Source organism: Ctenocephalides felis, unplaced genomic scaffold (assembly GCF_003426905.1).
Source record: "Ctenocephalides felis isolate EL2017-DRISC unplaced genomic scaffold, ASM342690v1 CF-g0.4_SCAFFOLD_01170, whole genome shotgun sequence".
Classification (NCBI taxonomy): domain Eukaryota; kingdom Metazoa; phylum Arthropoda; class Insecta; order Siphonaptera; family Pulicidae; genus Ctenocephalides; species Ctenocephalides felis.
Genome location: NW_020537324.1, coordinates 45634796 through 45654184, shown reverse-complemented (window position 1 = coordinate 45654184; position 19389 = coordinate 45634796). Strand labels below are relative to the sequence as shown.

General features: G+C 29.3%; 1 protein-coding gene across 1 annotated transcript in view; it reads right to left on the bottom strand.

Annotated features, from left to right (window-relative positions):
* Positions 1–62: 62 nt before the first annotated feature.
* The window catches only part of LOC113365686 (short/branched chain specific acyl-CoA dehydrogenase, mitochondrial-like), a gene marked incomplete at its 3' end in the record, with an annotated part of 49041 nt that continues 29714 nt past the window's right edge, over positions 63–19389 (bottom strand). The window contains 8 exon segments of the mRNA XM_026607201.1: positions 63–198; positions 292–452; positions 2432–2507; positions 2509–2580; positions 2641–2811; positions 3243–3449; positions 4654–4754; positions 9115–9232. Of these exon segments, the coding sequence (XP_026462986.1) occupies positions 63–198; positions 292–452; positions 2432–2507; positions 2509–2580; positions 2641–2811; positions 3243–3449; positions 4654–4754; positions 9115–9232 (1042 nt within the window).

Genomic DNA, 19389 nt, shown 5'->3' with positions numbered 1-19389 from the left:
TAAAATAAATATTAAATAAACTTTTTTAAAACCTTATATTCATAGATATATAGATTTCAAACCTGATGCAAAGTATTTGGCCATTGCTGCTTCTTTAACAAAACTTTCGCCACTTTCTACCAAACGAGCAGCGTTATAGACCAATAACCGTGCAGCTTCAATTTGTGTGGCTGCTAAGGCAATTTGGTGCTGCATTGCCTTTAATAAAATAATTCAAACACATATTAATAATACATAATAAATTAGATTAGTGTAAAGGTGGATTATATTTCGCCATTAAATTAGATTTACTTGAAATTCAAATATATTTCTGCCGAATTGTTTCCTTTCGAGGGTGTATGGAATAGTAGCATCTAAGCATCCTTGTGCTGTTCCAATCATTTGAGCTCCGATTCCAATTCTACCTTCATTCAAAAATCCAGCGGCATATTTGTAACCATGACCGTATGTTCCTATAAAAATATATAATAAAATAATTCAATTTTATTCGATTATAAATTTTATTTACTTGTAAAACTTCACAAAGAAATATTATTTTATTTTTTTCTTCATTATTTTATATATATAAAGTCATATGTAAAAATGGAGCTCGATATTATGTTAGGTATGCTAAAACTCGAAAACGGCTGACCGATTTGGCCAGTTTTCAGTTTTAAATATTCGTGGTAATCCTGATACTGTGGGAAAGGTGGGATATTTATTTAAAACCACGTAAAAACTTCATATTTTTAATTTAAAATTTTTTGTAAAACGTATTTTAAAATGAATCAATGGCCGGTGGCACATATGTGAAATAGTTTTGACAGATTCTATTAAATTAATTTAATATGATTTAGATAAATATTACTTATTTGTAGCAAGTAGTATTATTTATACATAAAAACATTATTGAACTGGTCCTGCAAGTGTATTAGAACTTCGAAACAACAACTTTTTTGATATGTTAATATGAAAATACACTTTTGGCTTTAAGCATTCTTTTTTTGCCAATCATGTTTTCTTCAAAACCTGTGCTCCGAAAAACTCATTTTTATAATTCTATACTTATTTGTATTTATAAAACATTATCTATATTATATTATTTATTATTTGTGTTATTTAAATTAATTTCCTAAATTTGGAATCGATCGGAAGCGTTATTTTGACTAATCATTTATTTCCAGTTGTAACAGACAACAATTTAAATAAGAAGATTTATTGATAACACAAATAATAACTTTGGAACATATATAGGATATATAAAATTAGCAAATCTAATTTTTCTGGCGAAAACAAACCTCCCTCAAAAAGTTTGTAACGTAGAAATTAATTTGTTTTATTTTACAATAATTATTATACGTGTATTTTTTCTTTCTTTTCTTTCTTTCAAAATCCTCTCTCTTACAGTTTAGTACAAAAACTATATAAGAATTAAAAGCGCCTTGTCAAAATCTAGATAAAATTCAATTCGCAATTCGATTTATGTCAATATAAGGTACACAACTGTAAGTCCACTTTTTCATTTAAAAATATGTTTCGTTTTAAAGCGATAAGTGAATTTGCAAAATTCTCACGTATATAGCAAAACCTGTAAAAACCAACATTATATGAAAGAAAAATATACTGACAATCTGTATCGAAATTCGTCGTCTGCAAATAAGAAGATTTCTATCAAGAATTCTGAGTGGGTATACTATACTGTAACATATTTATTTAATTTGTGTCATAATTATTTAGAATTGTTCTAATTCGCTGATAATAAAATTCAAGGTAAACAGACTTATTTCTGTTATGAAATATTCCCGTGTAAGCCTCTCATCTATTATTAGATTTATATTTAGAAAGTTTTGCATATTCAGTAAAGTCACAAACTTTCTGAAACGGGAAACAAATAATTTGTATTGCTTAATAAAAATCTATATAATGCTATTTCTCAAACTCATATAATATGTATTAAAAAGTAAATGAAAGCTTTAGGTGGAACAGTGAGTTTTGTGAGGTTTAGTTTTAAGTAAGGTGACCTTATTTTTACAGGTCAAAAACGAAACGGCAACTTATAGTTAATCTAATCCAGGGGCATAGGCTAATTAAGTTAAGTCTCATTTAAATTAACAAAAACTATTTATGAAAATTGTGTTTTTTTAAATCAATCAAACCAAGATAATCTGGAACAAAAGATCTGAATGCGCGACAAATATAGCTTTTAGAAAAATCCGGGACACAAGGTAGAAATCCGGGACTGTCGCGGCCAAAACTGGACGAATGGACACCTAATTTTCAAAATTTTTCAATTATGGACAAAATTCCTAAATTTGTAATATTATTAGCTATTTTACTCGCTGAATCTAAAGACCTCGGTTGCAAAAAATTACGAAATTTTTCAACTTAACTGCTTAATTTTAATAGCAAGAACGATTTGATAATTTCTATGTAATTATATGTTTATTATTACCTAAAATATTTTCTTCTGGTACTCTAACATCTTCAAAAGTTAACATGCATGTTCCAGAAGCACGAATTCCTAGTTTTTTCTTCTTTTTTCTGTACAGTGAAGCCTGGCATCGATCGCTCTAAAATAAAGCATGTGATACCCCTGTATCCCTATAAAAAATTATCTGTTCATCCATTATATTTTAGAGCTGATAGATTAATAATGCCTACCTGAGATGGGTCTGCATTCGCCATAACTAGGAAAATTTCTGCAATATCTGAATTTGAAATCCACATTTTAGATCCATTAATAATATAATCACTTCCATCTTTCTTGGCAGTCGTTTTTAATGAAAATGCATCGGATCCAGATGAGGGTTCCGTTAAACAAAAACTGCCAACCTGAAGAAACAAAAATATCTAACTATTGTTTTTTGATGGAAAAATTTTAGATATGAAAGAAACACTGGTTAGCTAAGTCCTAAAATTTAAATTTCTCAAGCAACATAACGTTTGAAACAAAAATTATTTAATTACGTTGAACAATTAATATTTAATAAATATTATTTATAGACGTAAATATGAAATGCTGATAAACAAAAAAAGTAATCATCGATTTTTAGTCATTACAAATAAATTTGCATTAACAATTTTCTAAAAAGATGCTGATTTGAATTTAAAGACATTTTGTCAACAAATATTTAATTATTTATTTTCCCCCAAAATTTTTCAAATATTGTTATATCAAATTTCATATAAATCAGGCAGAACAAGCAATCATTGACAATAATTTATTAACCATATATAGTCATTCCTATGAATTAAATACTTACTGTATTTTGTGCTAATCGTGTAAGATATTTTTCCTTCTGTTCTTTATTCCCCAGTTTAACTATCAGTGAATTGATCAAGGTGTTCTGCAAATCTACCAATATACATACAGACGGATCAACTTTTGCCAATTCCTCCACTGTTAATATAGTTGTCATAAAATTACATCCGGATCCACCGTATTCATTATCAATTTCTATTCCCATCAACTGTAAAGTTGAAAATATATGAGATCAAATCAATCATTTTGCCTATATTTGTTTAAAATAAAATAAATACTTGTAAATCGAAATTCGTAATCATCTCTTCTTAACAATTAGTGATTAGTTTATAAATTTGGAGAAGCATATGTTATCAAAGGTAGTCACGCGAACTAATATAAACATAGAAAAATAAACATAGCATGCGGAGGATTTAACTCTCCAATTGCAATAGTTTGAATGGGTTTAAATAAATTGATCCTTTCTAACTGAATATTGTTTCATATAATAATACCTATATCTTCTCATAAACGGTCACTTTGAATAAAACTTTATGAATGATATACAAGAGAAAACGTTAACTATAGACATATGCATATGATTCGCAAAGTTTGATATTTAATTATAGTTGCTAGAAAATTGGAGTTCAGTCTAGTAATTAATCTATAGCATTAATAAAAGTTGGAGTTCGGTCTAGTCTGCTTGGTTTAAGAAATAAACCCTAAATCTTAGTATAAAATATTTAAAAACGCTAAAAACCATCTATAAGTACTAAATAACCAAGTTGCATTTATGACGTCTGCAATAAGGTCAATATTCTCAAATGCAATACTTGCATGTTGATGCAATACGCAATGAATATTAAATTATTCAGTGAAAGTAACTAAGCGTAAATAGTACATACAAATACTATACAATTATACTCGTGGTATATTGAAGTGCCTTAAAGTAAATTGCAGAACCTTGCCGATGAATAAAAATATTTTTTAAAAAATTATAGGAATATTCTTGAAACGTTTCTAAAAAGTCCAAAAAAATTATAATATTTGAAATATCTCAAATAACTTCCATAAGATTAAAAAAACACATGTACATGTGCAAAAATTTACTGCATCCTTATACCTAAAATTTAGATTTTTCTTTCTTTTTCTTCAGACTGATCTTGGAAATTTGATCTCTTAAAAATAAATTTGAATATTTGCTTAGCAACATATAATATGATTATGTATATATACATGATTAGTAAAAAATAAAACTGAAAAGACTATTTGTTATGTTTCAAACAAACGAGGATCATTGCACGATGTGACTAGGGTAACACTGACTACCAAATTACCCCTGACTAATTGTAATAATAAACTCCTTTTAAATGTAAGTGCACATAATTACAACTGCAGTTATACAATATTTAAAAGTATGTTTAAATTCTTACCCCATTTTCGAATAACATATCCACTACTGATGGGTCAATTTTTTCTTCTATATCCATTTTCTTAACTAGTGGTAGAATTTGTTCTTTAGCTAATTTGGCAACTGTAAATAATTTTAAAATACATTAACACTTAGATTTTAAATATTAAAATAAATATTTAAAGCTTGAATGCATTATACTGCACTCGTTTAAAATACTTATCGAGCAAAAATCTAATTTCCTATATTATTAGCTTTGTTTATTATTTTGTGGTTCTATTAGCTTTGCCCTCACATGGCCCCAAATTAGATTTTCAAGTCCGGTTTCGACCAGAACAAATATTAAATGATTTGATTTAGATCGAAAATCGTAAAAGGCCGAAACTTTTCCAGATTTAAGAAGCACCGTGCAACAAAAAAGTGGCGACTGGTTATATCCATATTTTTTGAAGTTATAGCTGAGACCACAGGAGATGTTCAACGTACTATTGACACATTTAAAGATTCTGTATATGATGATTAGAAGGATAAGCTTTTAGATATGAAGCTAATATTTATTTATACAAAATATTTATGATATACAAGTTTCAAGTCAACTTTACTTAAAAATATAAAATTAATAAAATAATAGGGCATTCGAAAGTGTAACGTAGTTTCGAAGAGTTGAAGTAAGCTGAAGATCATTTTATGGAGTGATGGTGATGCATCTATCCACAATTTGGAAGAGTAAATTAAATGTATGCAGTACTATACGAAATTATATGAACTCAACCATCAATTCAACTTTAAGCGTTATCAAAATTAACAAAAAAATAAAGTTAATTTTTTCGCCAAAGCTTCAAGTAGAATTAATTTAAGGTTCGAATAATAAATATATCAAAGTAAACAGTTAAACATATACCTAATTATCTAGTTTATAGGAATCTACATGCAGACAAAGGGCTCTACTGATATACAATATAAATATATTGAACTATTATTCTCCTTTTAAACAAACAAATTTAGCAAACAAAATCCAAATTTACCAATTTAAATAACTGACAATTATACGAAAATATAATTAATAAAATTCCTGCGTATTGCACAATTTAACCATTATAATCATTGTTACCGTTGATAACATCCAAACTAAATAAACAAACACTTGTCTGATTATTTATATAAAATTAGTTGGTTTGGTATTTAGCCTTGAGGCAAGTTACGTGAACTTACCGATATGTTTAAATAATCGACTTAATAAGTATTCCGGGTGGATTTATTACACATAATTGAAAATGAACGAACACTTTGACTTGACATAATTGAAAACGAACGAACATTTTCAAAAATCAATAATTTTTACAATTGAACCAGTTTCCAGGACATTAATGGTTTATTATGTTCAAGACCAAGTGCTCTATCATTATACCAAGTAATAAGTATAATTTTAATTTTAACAAATGTCAAAAGAACTACTCATTTTCTCAAACTTTGATGACTTTTTAAAATGAAACTATTTGTCGTAAGGCCGTAATATTTCAGTAAGTTCTATAAGACCATGGTATATACGCTAAAAAAATTCCATAAAAATCGGTTTAAATTTTTTTTCAACAGTTAATTACAAGAAAACGGCTCGGTAGATTTTCACCTAAAACTAATCAGTATCATTCCCAACTAATATCTATCGAACAGTTTTTGGTTTTTTAAAATCGATTCGGTAGAATGAGCTTAAATGCGGACGAAAAGTTTAACACTTTTTTTCAAATTACAAAGAAACGGCTTGGCAGATCGTCGCACAAAACTGACAAACAACAGTCCTCACCGAAATACATCAAATGGCTTTTAAATTTCTGAAATCGGTTCAGGCGTTTTTGAGAAAACGTCGATCAAAGCAAAAAAAACTACTATACTGTATGTTTAATTGCAACTCAAAGGTTTAATACGCACTGGAATACAGGTTTACTATACATATAAATAATATAATAATAATATGATTGTAATAGAGATAATATTTTAAATAGTTGAAAGGTAAAATAATTGCTAGTCTAAAGAAACAAAATATGCCAAAACAAATTGTCCTATCACAAACTACTTTTTGGATTGAAAGACTATTAAGTTCTGATTGCTATTTAGTGGTGGTCATTTTTTGCGTTTTTAGTATTAGGATCTTCTCGCGCAGCTTGATTTTTATAGATATCCTATTGATTTTGTTGTTCGTTTTTCGAACAGCAATCAGAACATACTAGTCCTATGATACTTCCTAATTGCTTTTTTTTAGAATACTAGTCAACATGATTTTGAGTTTAAATTAAATGTCAAAGAACATATTGAAATTTATATTTTCAAATATGAACCAATATCAATACTGTTTTTTATCAGGTTGGTGTCGAAACTTAAACTTTCTGGTTGACGGAGACGATATTCTTGATACTTTTATACTTTTTATGCTTGATATTTATGCAACAAATTATCTTTTCCTCAAATGAAACAAGAAATAATCTAAATATATCAGTTCATGTAAAAACTACAATACTGCTCCTTTGAGAATAATGAAATAATATCGATATAAACTAAATCCACAAATATAAAACGTTATCTTTTGCATTGACCTTATTATTTGCTGATCACATTTTTAATGTTTTCGAAACTGCATGACTATTCGCTGATTTTACGTCAGATAAAAATAATTACGTATTTGCAGTTCAAATAATAAACAATATGCTCGACCGTTTGTAAGAAAAAAATATCGTTTATTGAAAATAACAATCAGGCAGTCTATTTATAGATAAACAAATTTAGATATGAATATTATTTTAAATCAGTGATATTTGGATAACTGTAGGTATATGAGATGTATAATATTAATATGAAACTGGTGGTGTATGGCATCGTACCTTAAGGCAAATTGCTGGAACATTCCGTACCGTAATGAAATGTTCGAGGAATACTTCAAATAGATTATTATAAATACTGTAACATTTGTTTAATATTTATTTATAAGAATTATATAAACTGAATTACAAAGTGAAAGTTATTTATTTAAAGAAGTTTATAAGTGAGCTTTAGAACTGTAGTGAAAATTAAAATTAAAATCTCAATTATTTTCAAATATACAAAAAAAAAAAATTGTCAATTTTTTTCCCGAAAGCCATTGTTTTGTCAACACAAGCAGAAAGTTTTTTGAATCATTCAATTCGGATGCTTATTTAACTCAAAAACTGCCATTTTTTGTATATTAATAACCATTTCTTCCAATCATTACTAATTGAATGTTTTTAGATCATTCAAATGGGATGCTTCGTTCTCTCAAAAACTCAGATTTTCTGCACTTTTTGCTCTTTATCTCCGTAACGGCTAGACCTGCCTTTGACAAAAACTAATCAGCACATCTACCTATCAATAGGAATCGAATGTTTCTTGAACCATTCAAATCGGTTGATCCGTGCGCCCGAAAACGTGAACGAAAAAATGCAGACATACAAAACACACACACACATCCATTTTTTCTGAGGTATGCCAAAATGTTCAGAAACCTTCAAAACGTCGAGAAATGTAAAAATTTTCAATTTCGATTAAACGGATCGTCCATTACAATAATATACCCTACGGTAAGTTATTAATATGAACATATCTGAAACATCAAGTACTAATTTATATTACTATTTTTTTTTTAAATTAATCGCATCTTCCAAGTTAATCTCGATTATGGAAATTAATTAGTATGTGTTTAAACATTACTAATTAAAAGAATACTATAAAACTAAATTTGATTTTAGGAAGTTATAATCAATTATATATTTCACTGTTAATAAATGTTCTGAAAGTTGTGTTTTGTGTTAAGTTATTATCTCAATTGCTAAAGGCAGTCTTAACACTAATCAGCACACATCTCCTCATCAATAACAATTGAGTATTTTTGGAATCATTCAAATCGATTCATGCTCTTAAAACCGTGGACGAAAAATGGAATCCAAACATGCATACACACACATCCATTTTTCTTAGGTATGCCAAAATGTTCAGAAACCTTTGAAACGTAAAGATATGCAAAAATTTTCATTTTTTCATTTTCATTTTCATTTTCAATTTTTGTGCGATTACTATAAATTAATAGTTATATAATAATATACTCATCATTGCCTAGTTTATATGCCAGGATGTCATTACACAATTAAATATAAATGAATCAGATGATACTACCAAAGTTTCATGCTAAATTTAAAATATTCCACGATTATATTTTAAATGAATATGAAAAAAAATTGAATCTATTGCTTATTTGAAAAATCATTGGAAATATTGCAATATAAATTATTTTATTATAACTTTCAAAATAACTTCACTTATTAATTTAACTCTTTCGACTCAGATGCCGCCCCTGCGACGGCAAAATTCATATAAATCTCGCAATTCGCGGGTGGAAAGGGTTAAAAATAGTTCTATCTAAAGCGAAGTAATTAAACACACGTATATTTGCGATATAGATATAATAAAATATAATCACCTGTTTCTTTCATCATAAGCTCATCTTCTGATAAAAATGTGAGTGGTGCAGGCTGCTCACATGTCTTTTGATAAACTTTGGACGTCGATGAGAATTGCCGAATAACATTTCTCTGGGCCTGCGAATAAAAGAAATGTTAAGATGACTTATTATAATTCATTTAAATAGAATCATTGCAATTTTACGTAATCTTAGAACTGCATTTTATTGACACAGCTTAAACAATTCAACTTTGAACTATAAATTGAAGCACACAAATTATATGTTGATATAAAAATGTTAATTTTTTTTCTCGAAAGTTTTATCCAACCTTCTTACGATTGCAGGTTGAAGAATGGTGGGATTATTTATTTCAATTTTCAGAACACATAGAAATAATCTTAATTTTTTTAAGAGTAAATTTCCGAAACTCGAGCGTTACCAAGTTTTATCGAACGGTTTTAAATTTTTTTAAAAAGGTTCAGCCGTTTTTGAAAAAAACGTTGACTTCTAGGGTTAATTTTAACAAACGCAAAAATGCGGATTATTTTTTCAAACTTTGTTTAAATTAAACGACTTGTGAAGCAATAACATTTTAGTATGATATTGTACAATAGTTTAGTATAATTCATAAAAAATTGTCAAAAAAGTGCATTATCATGTCAGTGTTATAGAGTTATATGTAAATTTATTGCTGTTTATTAATTAATTAAAAAAATAGTAGTCATGGCCTCGTGCTTTGAGACAAATTGCTGGTACTTCCCGTATTGTAATGAAATATTCGAAAAATTTTAAATATTTTCAGACTGAATTAAAATTGAAAGCCAAAAAAACTTTAGATATTTAAATTTTTTTTTTAATTTTGAAATAAAGTTTTTTTTGCCATCCCCAAAAACATTTTTTCACGCTGTCAACACAAGCAGAATATTTAACGCTCTTAATAACCGCTATTTTTTGCACTTTTTGCTCCGTATCTCCAAAATGGCCAAAACTGCCTTTGAAAAAACTAATCAGCACGACTTCCCGTCAATACGAACCGAATATTTTTTGAATCATTCTAATCGGATGTCCGCTTCTCGCAAAAACCAAGTTTCCATTTTCTGCACTATTTGCTCCATATCTCCTAAACGGCTAAACCTGTCATTGCCGAAAACTAATCAGCACATGTCCCTATCAAAAGAAATCGAATGTACTTTGAATCTTTAAAATCAAATGATGTGTTCTCTCAAAAACTACCATTTTCTGCACATTTAGGTACGTAACTCCGAAACCGCTAAACCTGTCTTTGTCAAAAACTAATCAGCACATACCGCCATCAGTGGTAATCGAGTTTTTTTTATCAAATTGGTTGATCCGTGCGCTCGAAATCGCAGACGAAAAATTGTATCCATACATACATATAAATACATACACAATCACTTTTCTTAAAATATGCCAAAACGTTCAAAATTCCTTGAAAAGCTAAGATACACAAAAATTTTCATTTTAGATTTGTGGACAATTACTACAACTTACCCCAACGTAAGTTAATCATCTTTACCAAAAACTAATAAGCACTGTTTCCAACCAAAATCTTTCGAACGGGTTTTGAATTTTTAAAAATCTATTCAAGATTGTGGATTAAAATGTGGACGAAAAATTTACCACGTTTTTGCTAATTATAAAGAAAAGACGTCCTCTTCAAGATAAACCGATGGGCTTTTAAATAACTTCCCGGTTAAAAATTTAAAATGAAAATTTATACATCTTTAAGTTTTAGGAGTTTCTGAACATTTTGGAATACCTTAGAAAAAAATTGATGTATGTGTTTGTGTTCGGATACAAATTATCCCATGCAGGAGATCGCCAGACTTGACAAAGGGGCCAAGCTTGGGCCAGTAATGGGAAGCCTAGCTACGGCATACCAGTATTGGGCTAGGCGTGGGCCGGGCTACTTAACCCAGCCTCGGCCATGCCAACGATTACCCAGACTTGGGCCAAAACTGGGTAACCCAGCCTTGGCCATGCCAAAGATTAATCATGCTTGGGCCACGACCGGGTAACCCAGCCTTGGCCACGCCAATGTTTACCCAGACTTGGGCCACGACTGGCCAACCCAGCCTTGGCCGTTTAATGATTATCCAGGCTTGGTTCAAGACTGGGCAGCCCAGCCTTGGCCATGCCAATGATCAACCATGCTTGGGCCACGACTGGCTAACCCAGCCTTGGCCGTTCAATGATCATCCATGCTTGGTCCAAGACTGGGTAACGTCGACGATTTCGAGACGTGCTTATTAGTTTTAAGTTAAGGCAGGTCCAACAGTGTCGGAGATACGGGACAAAAAGTGCCAGAAATGGTAATTCAGTTCTTGAAAGAATGGAGTATCTGATTTCAACAATCTAAAAAACATTTCACTTGTAATAACGAATTGAATAACTGATTAATTTTATGGAAAGATAGGCTTAGCGACTTTAGAGATCGAGTGAAAAATGTTAAAGAAAATACCATTTGGCGGTCAAAAATATTCATTAGACATATGCGCATCAAATTATCAAATATTTTATAGAGATTTTAATAGTAAGTACAAATTTTGTTTACATTTCTATAGGTTTCGTATCTATGTTTATCCGTTTAACAGCATTACAGCGCTAATGCGCTTCAAAATTTTGTTTCTTAAACAGTTACACAGCGCGATTGCTTTGAAAAAAAGTACTAAGTTTTCTAAAAAAATCCAAAATATAAAAAAAATGATTTTTCGAAAAAGTCTATTTTTTTCAGAAATTTCAATATTCTCAAAAATCTGTTTTTTCAACTTTAATTTCCGCTACGGGAAATACCAGCAATTTGCCTTAAGGCATGATGCCATGCACCACTAGTTTCTTGAAATAGGTCCAGCCGTTTTTGAGAATTCGTCGACGAGAGGTAAAAAATCGGGTCATATACACACATAATGTTTCCAAATTAAGTGTCATTCAATTAAAATGATTTGAAACGTCAAGAAAACAAAGTTAGATAATCGGATTTCAAAGGAAAATAAAACTATACTTCAGGAAATAGAAAACTTAAAACTAACTTGTTAGTTAAAATTGTGCAGTTCTGATAATATCCTAATTGGACAAAACCGTCGTCAAAGCAAAAGTATTTAGAAGCTCAACAATTTAGAACAAATTTTTATTATTTGTATAAAATATTACAACTGTTACGTTTTTAGTTTAAATTGTGTACGAATGTAATTAAGAAACTTATTGTAATAAGCTATAATTACAAGGTTTAGGCAAATATTCACTTCATGAGTTAGTATAAAAAAAGCACGTGAAACGAACGACATTATGAATATACAAATAAATCTTTATAAATATGCAAATGATATGTAAAAACGGGTAACATTTATTAACTTCCCGTAGGGTAAGTTATAGTAATCGCAAAAAAATCGAAAATGAAAATTTTTGCATTTCTCGACGTTTCAAAACCTTCTGAACATTTTGGCATACCTTAGAAAAAATGGATGTATGTGTGTGTGTGTGTGTATGTATGTATGTATGTATGTATGTATGTATGTATGTATGTATGTACGTATGTATGTATGTGTATGTATGTGCGGATACAAATTTTCGTCGACGATTTCGGGAACACGGATCAACCGATTTGAATAATTCAAAAAACATTCGATTCGTATTGATAAGGAGACGTGCTGATTAGTTTTTGGCAAATGCAGGTCTAGCCGTTCCGAAGATACGGGGCAAAAAGTGCCAAGAACGGTACCTCCGTTTTCAAGAGAACGGAGCGTCCGATTTGAATAATTCAAAAAACATTTTACTTGTACTGACAAGATGTAGAATTGATCAAATTTTCATGGAGGCAGGTCTAGCGGTTTCGGAGATCTAATGAAAAAAGTAAAAAATAATGCCATTCGGCGGTTAAAAATTATCATTAGACATATGCACATCAAATTATCAGATATTTTATAGAGATTTTAACAATAAGTATATTTTTTTTTACATTTTTATGGGTTCCGTACCAATGCTTATGCGTTAGACGGCGGCGCGGCACATGCGCGCTTTGACATTTCGTCTCTATGCAGTTCAAGCAGTGCGATTGCTTTGAAAACTAGCTGTAAGTGGAATTCTGTCTTAAGGCAATTAAGGCATCGTGCCTTGAGGCAAATTGCTGGAACTTCCCGTACCAAAAATTATTATTTTTTTAAAAACGATTAACATTTTTGAAAAAAAAAATTACTTTGAAAAAATAAGATTTTGAGAAACTATAAATTGGACAAAAAATTACTATTTTTTGAAAAAAAATTTTTTTTTTAAAAAATTTTTTTTTAATTTTTTTTTTTTGTTTTTTTTTTTTTTGAAAAAAAATTTTTTTTTATTTTGACATATTGTGGAAGATCTGAACTTTCTTTTCAAATCAATCGTACTGCTTTAACTGCATAGGGACAAAATATAAAGCGCGTAAGCGCCGCGTCGCTGTCTAACGCATAAGCATTGGTACGGAACCCATAGGACTGTAAACCAAATTCATACTTATTGTTAAAATCTCTATAAATATCTGATAATTTGATGTGCATATGTCTAATGATCATTTTTGACCGCCAAATGGCTCATTTTTTTACTTTTTCCTCCATATCTCCTCCGAAACCGCTAGACCTACCTTTATGAAAATTTTATCGCTTCTTCATCTTGTCAATACAAGTGAAATGTTTTTTGAATGATTCAAATCGGACGCTCCGTTCTCTCAAAAACTGAGTTACCGTTTTCGGCACTTTTTGCCCCGTATCTTCGGAACGGCTAGACCTGCCTTCGCCAAAAACTAATCAGCACGTCTCCTTATCAATACGAATCGAATGTTTTTTGAATTATTCAAATCGGTTGACCCGTGTTCCCGAAATCGTCGACGAAAATTTGTATCCGCACATACATACACACACGTACATACATACATACATACACACACACATACACACACACACACACACACACACATACATCCATTTTTTCTAAGGTATGCCAAAATGTTCAGAAACCTCTGAAACGTAAAGATATATAAAAATTTTCATTTTCGATTTTTTTGCGATTACTATAACTTACCCTACGGGAAGTTAAAAAGTTCAGAATTTCCAAAATATGTCAAAATGAAGAAAACATTTTTTTCAAAAAAATTTTTTGTATCCAAAAAAAAAATTTTTTTTTCATATAATTTTTTTTTTCAAAAAAAGTAATTTTTTGTCAAATTTGTAGTTTCTCAAATCTATTTTTTTTAATTAAATTTTTTTCAAAAATGTTAATCGTTTTTAAAAAAATAATAATTTTTGGTACGGGAAGTTCCAGCAATTTGCCTTAAGGCACGATGCCCTAATTGCCTTAAGACAGAATTCCACTTACAGCTAGTTTATTGATGTGGGCTCGCTCGTAGGTAAGCGGTTAAGAGCGACGAGACTTGTTTCAGAGGTCCCGGGTTCGATACCCACTTCGAGCAGTCTGTTGTCAGACAGCAGTGACAACGATTTTCACTTGGAAATATAGATTGCAATATGTTTCCAAGTGAAAATAGCCCTTGCCCGGCATTGCTGCACCAATAAAAAGTCAGCCCTATTAGATTAATTCTAATAAAAAAAATCATCAAATATGGATTGATTAAACATTGGGTTACCATCTAAAAATACGAAGTGAGGAGAAGTTTTAGCCCAACAGTTCATAGGACGTAAAGTTCTGATTGCTGTTAAAAATATATAAAAAAAAATATTGATGCAGCACATTTATTAACTAACTTTCTGAATGTTATGTTTTCTCGACTTTTCAAGTCATTCTGAATCGAATGATACTAAATTTGGAAAAAGTAAATTTAAAAAACCCTTTGATAAAATTTGAAGAGCATTCGCGATGGTTAGATTTTGATGTGATTTGATCGGCTGAGTCGTTTCTTTAAAATTAGAAGAAAAGTCCCACGGAAAATGGTTCAATAAATCAACTCGGATTGCATATAAATCACTCACAATTCATATAATGATTCATTATTAACTAGGTTGATAATTCATGCATTTTGGGAAGTTCATGTAACTTGCTTTGAGGCAAAATGCCATTTACAACTAGTGATTTTACGTTTTGGGTCGGGGGCCCGTATAGGGGGGCATTTGCCACCCTATAGTTACGCCACTGAATATTATGTTTTCACAGATACTATTAGAAGGCAACCAACTCGTTGTCCTGTTTAGGTATTATATATTTAGATACTTCGAATAGTATTTTTGGTAAATAGTTTTTTCACAGCAATTTTCAATTAAAACATATTTATGATGATATTTCCAAGGAAAATGGTTATCAGTAAAGCTAGATATAATGTTGGACACAAAGCAGTATTCTGAACTTGGAATCTATTGGTAGCAAAGCCGAAAATTTACTTTTCAAATTCAATATTCAAAGTATAATTCTCAAGCTTGATTAATGGATTTGTAACGAGCCTCATTAAACATGTTTTTTTTGACGACTTCAACAAAAAATTGTAAAAATATTGTTTTTGAAAACTCCAAGAAAAGTTATTATTTTGCAATCCTACATTTTGAATTACATAATCATTTTGCAATCCTATATTTGAAAAAGTTCAGCTTCTATTGTTTCGATGCATTTACGTATTTAATAAGAAATATGACAGTAATTTATTTTAATTTGTGATAGTCGCAAACACTAAATGTATAACAAACTATTGACTTGTAACATTGCAAAATGTGAACAAATATTAGATTTTAAAAGTTGGAACATTGGTTGAATTAAATAATTGTATCTATACGAATAAACAAATCAGCATGTAAAACATTCAGGAATTGATTAAATGTGCATTGGGTTTTGATTAATTTTGGGTTCTGCGTGCAAAAGAAAGCTCGCTTAGCTATTTAATTCGAACGAAAGGTTTTAATTATATATAGAAGAACTAGGGGCTCGTTATAACAGGTTTTTTTTGCAAATTAATATATCTTGAGATTTACTGATTATATTTCTAGGTAATAAAGGTAAATAGTTGCTGTAACTATTCCTCTGCCGAATCAAGTGAAAATAATTTCACAATCGTTGTTCATTATTTCACAATCAATCAATTTCTAGAAAAAGTGCGGTGTTACAACTCACCCCGTGTTTGGGGCAAGTAACAACAAAAAATCATCAATAATGCCTCTCATAATTAATTCTTCATTCATTTTCAAAATTGACTTATTTATAAGTAATTCTTTCCATACATTAACGCAAACTATTAATTAACACAAAAAAATATTATCAAAGATTGATAAATTATACAATTTTAAATAAGTCGATTATAATAAAGCAACCCAAAACTTTCATTGTACAATTTTTTATTACATAAAAAATGACGGACTTGCACAGTTCTGTATATTGCGGGACAAAGAATATTTCAATATATTATAAAATCCTATTGAAAAACGCCTGTTTCTAGTTACTCCTGTTACAGATAGCCTCCAGCCTCCCCATCTATATGATATGAAAGGCTTGAATAAAAACGTAATTAAGTGATGTGGGTGACAAATGATGAGAGCTAGTCATCAATTATAGAAAATAAGATTACACGGTTTATTGTAAAATAAAAATTTTGTTTTGATAATCTAAAAGATTATTAATACTGGATATAATTTGTAGTATTGTATTGCTAAAGTGGTGACCATTCCAATATATAACCTTTCGATAAAAATTAAAACCAAATCAGTAAGTTCAAGTTCAAACAAGTTTTTTCAAAGATTTTAATTTGCTCATAAAATTATCAAGGCAATGACCTATCTTATTAAAAAAGTTTTGCAAAGATTTCAAAATCTAATTTACGGAGTTTTCGTACATCGCTACGAAAAATTTAACAAAATTTCAGGATCTTGAAGTTATAAAGATTTTTAGAGTTTAATTTTCAAATTTTAGGAAAAATTTCAGAATTTATTAAAAAAATTTAATAGTATTATAAATAATATTATCGTAGGGTAAATTAAAGTAATGGGCCAAAAATTGGAATACCGCTCAATCGGTTTGAATGATTGAAAAGCAATGATTTCAAATTTAAAAAATTTAATTAACAAAAAATTATTAAATTATTAATACTTGGAATAAATAATTTTAACTTTGCATATCAGTTTATATAATTCTTAGAATTATGAAGCAAGATTCTTCTTCGAAGGGGATCATTGAGTTTTGTTTATTTTTCATGTGATCTTATATGAACATCATCGTTCATCAGCATTTATATTTTGTCTTTAAAATACAAATAATAAATGTTTCAGTATTTAGGATAGTCTATTGGGAAACATTTCATATTCTTCGAATATTTTATTACAGTACAATGTGTGCAATTTGCCTTAAGGCACGATGCCATACACCACTATAGTATAAATTTGAGTTGAGAAATAATATCATACACCACTATTTTTAAACTAATTTAAATATAAATTGAAGTTGAGATGATACAAAACACATTTATTGAATAAATGGCATCCGGCAAGATATACCGATGTGCACTAGTATGGATACATTCGTAATAACTTTATTATATTTATTAAATATTCTTTGTTGTAAATAAATAAAATTTCGTAAATAAATAATATTGAAAATATTAGAAATAAATAGAAAGTAAAAAATTACTACATACATGTACAAAAAATACAGAAGACCATAGTCAAAGTTATAAATCATAATTAATGATTATAATATGATTAGATTAGAGCATGTATTTGTGACAATATTAATTTCATACTAATTCAATTTTATCATATTATCAAATATTTACTTGTGTTATACTTTAATCAGGGCCGGTCCTACCTTGAATGCGTTGCATGCGAAAATGCGGGCGCACGCCATAGGGGGCGCCAACACGAGATATGGATGTGAAATTTATAATATAGTTTTTTCAATATCATTCAAGAATTATTAATATTACACATGGGTTAGAAATAGCTGAAATTTTAAAATATTCTTGCAAGCAATGATGAACATATGAAATTTTTCAATGTTTCCTCGAATTTGGATAGAAAACAACAATTTGATCATGAGCACCCGCGAATTGCCTCTAAATAAATTCAAAAATCTATTTTGAAAATTGACTTAAATGTTTATATAATTTTAATGATAACTGTTAAACCACTTTTAGCCGATTTTTATGGAATTTTTTTGGCGATATACATGTATGTCATGGTCTTATAGAACTTACTGAAATATTACCGCCTTAAGTAGTAGTAGTTTGATTTTAAACATTCATCAAAGTTTGAGAAAAGGAGTAGTTTTTTTTTTGACGTTGGTTAAAAATAAAATTAGACGATTTACTTGGTATAATGATAGGGTACCTGATCTTAATGAACATACTAAAGTATTATAGTCCTACGGAAATTGGTTCATTATAAAAATTGTTAAATTTTGATTCCAAAACATACTCCGACGAGGTAACGTGTTCGATTTTCAATATGTGTAATAAATCCACTTCGAATACTATTAGTTTTAACCACTCATAAATTATTTTTATAATGGATTAAATCGATTATTTACACATATCGAGAAGTTCATGTAACTTGCCTCAAGGCAAAATAACAATATTACTGTTAACTATATTAGTTAATATTTTGGTTACACGAACACAAATATTTATATTAATTATCAAAATAAATAAATGAAAACATGTTAAACCAGATCATTTATTTATAATCTTCAGAAAAATTAAACGCAATTACATTTTCAAGAAAAAAAGAATAGCCCTGCCATACAAACAAATAAATGCAAAATCATATTAAACATAGCATTTAGTACAAAATTAACCAAAAAGGTTATACAATTATGTACAAATCGTGACCACGCGGTTGTACGCATATCATGTCTTATATATTAACACAAAACAAGAGTCAAGGTTAAAAATGCCTGACGTATGAACATGCGATTATATACGAACATATAATATCTACAGCTGATACTGATAAAATTATTGTAGTAAAGATTTATTTTATTGGAATTTGACGCATAAAAATAGTAATAACCAAGTATAAAAAAATATAATGTTAAGTGAAAATTAATTAATATTTTTAAAAATTATTATTTATTAAATATTTACTTACAAGTTTACGTATGTGATGCATTTTTAACAAATATTCACACGCGTTATTCAAAAGACAATTTAGTAAAACACGCAGCGCACTGCATAAAACCGGTTGCTCGATAACAACTAATGGCATAGATTGCTTAGGTTGATTTAATACCATAACATGCCACGCAACACACAGCATAACCAGAGATTGAAGTTGTCCACGAAAAGAATTCGTTCGAATCGTTCCCCAATTGAATCAA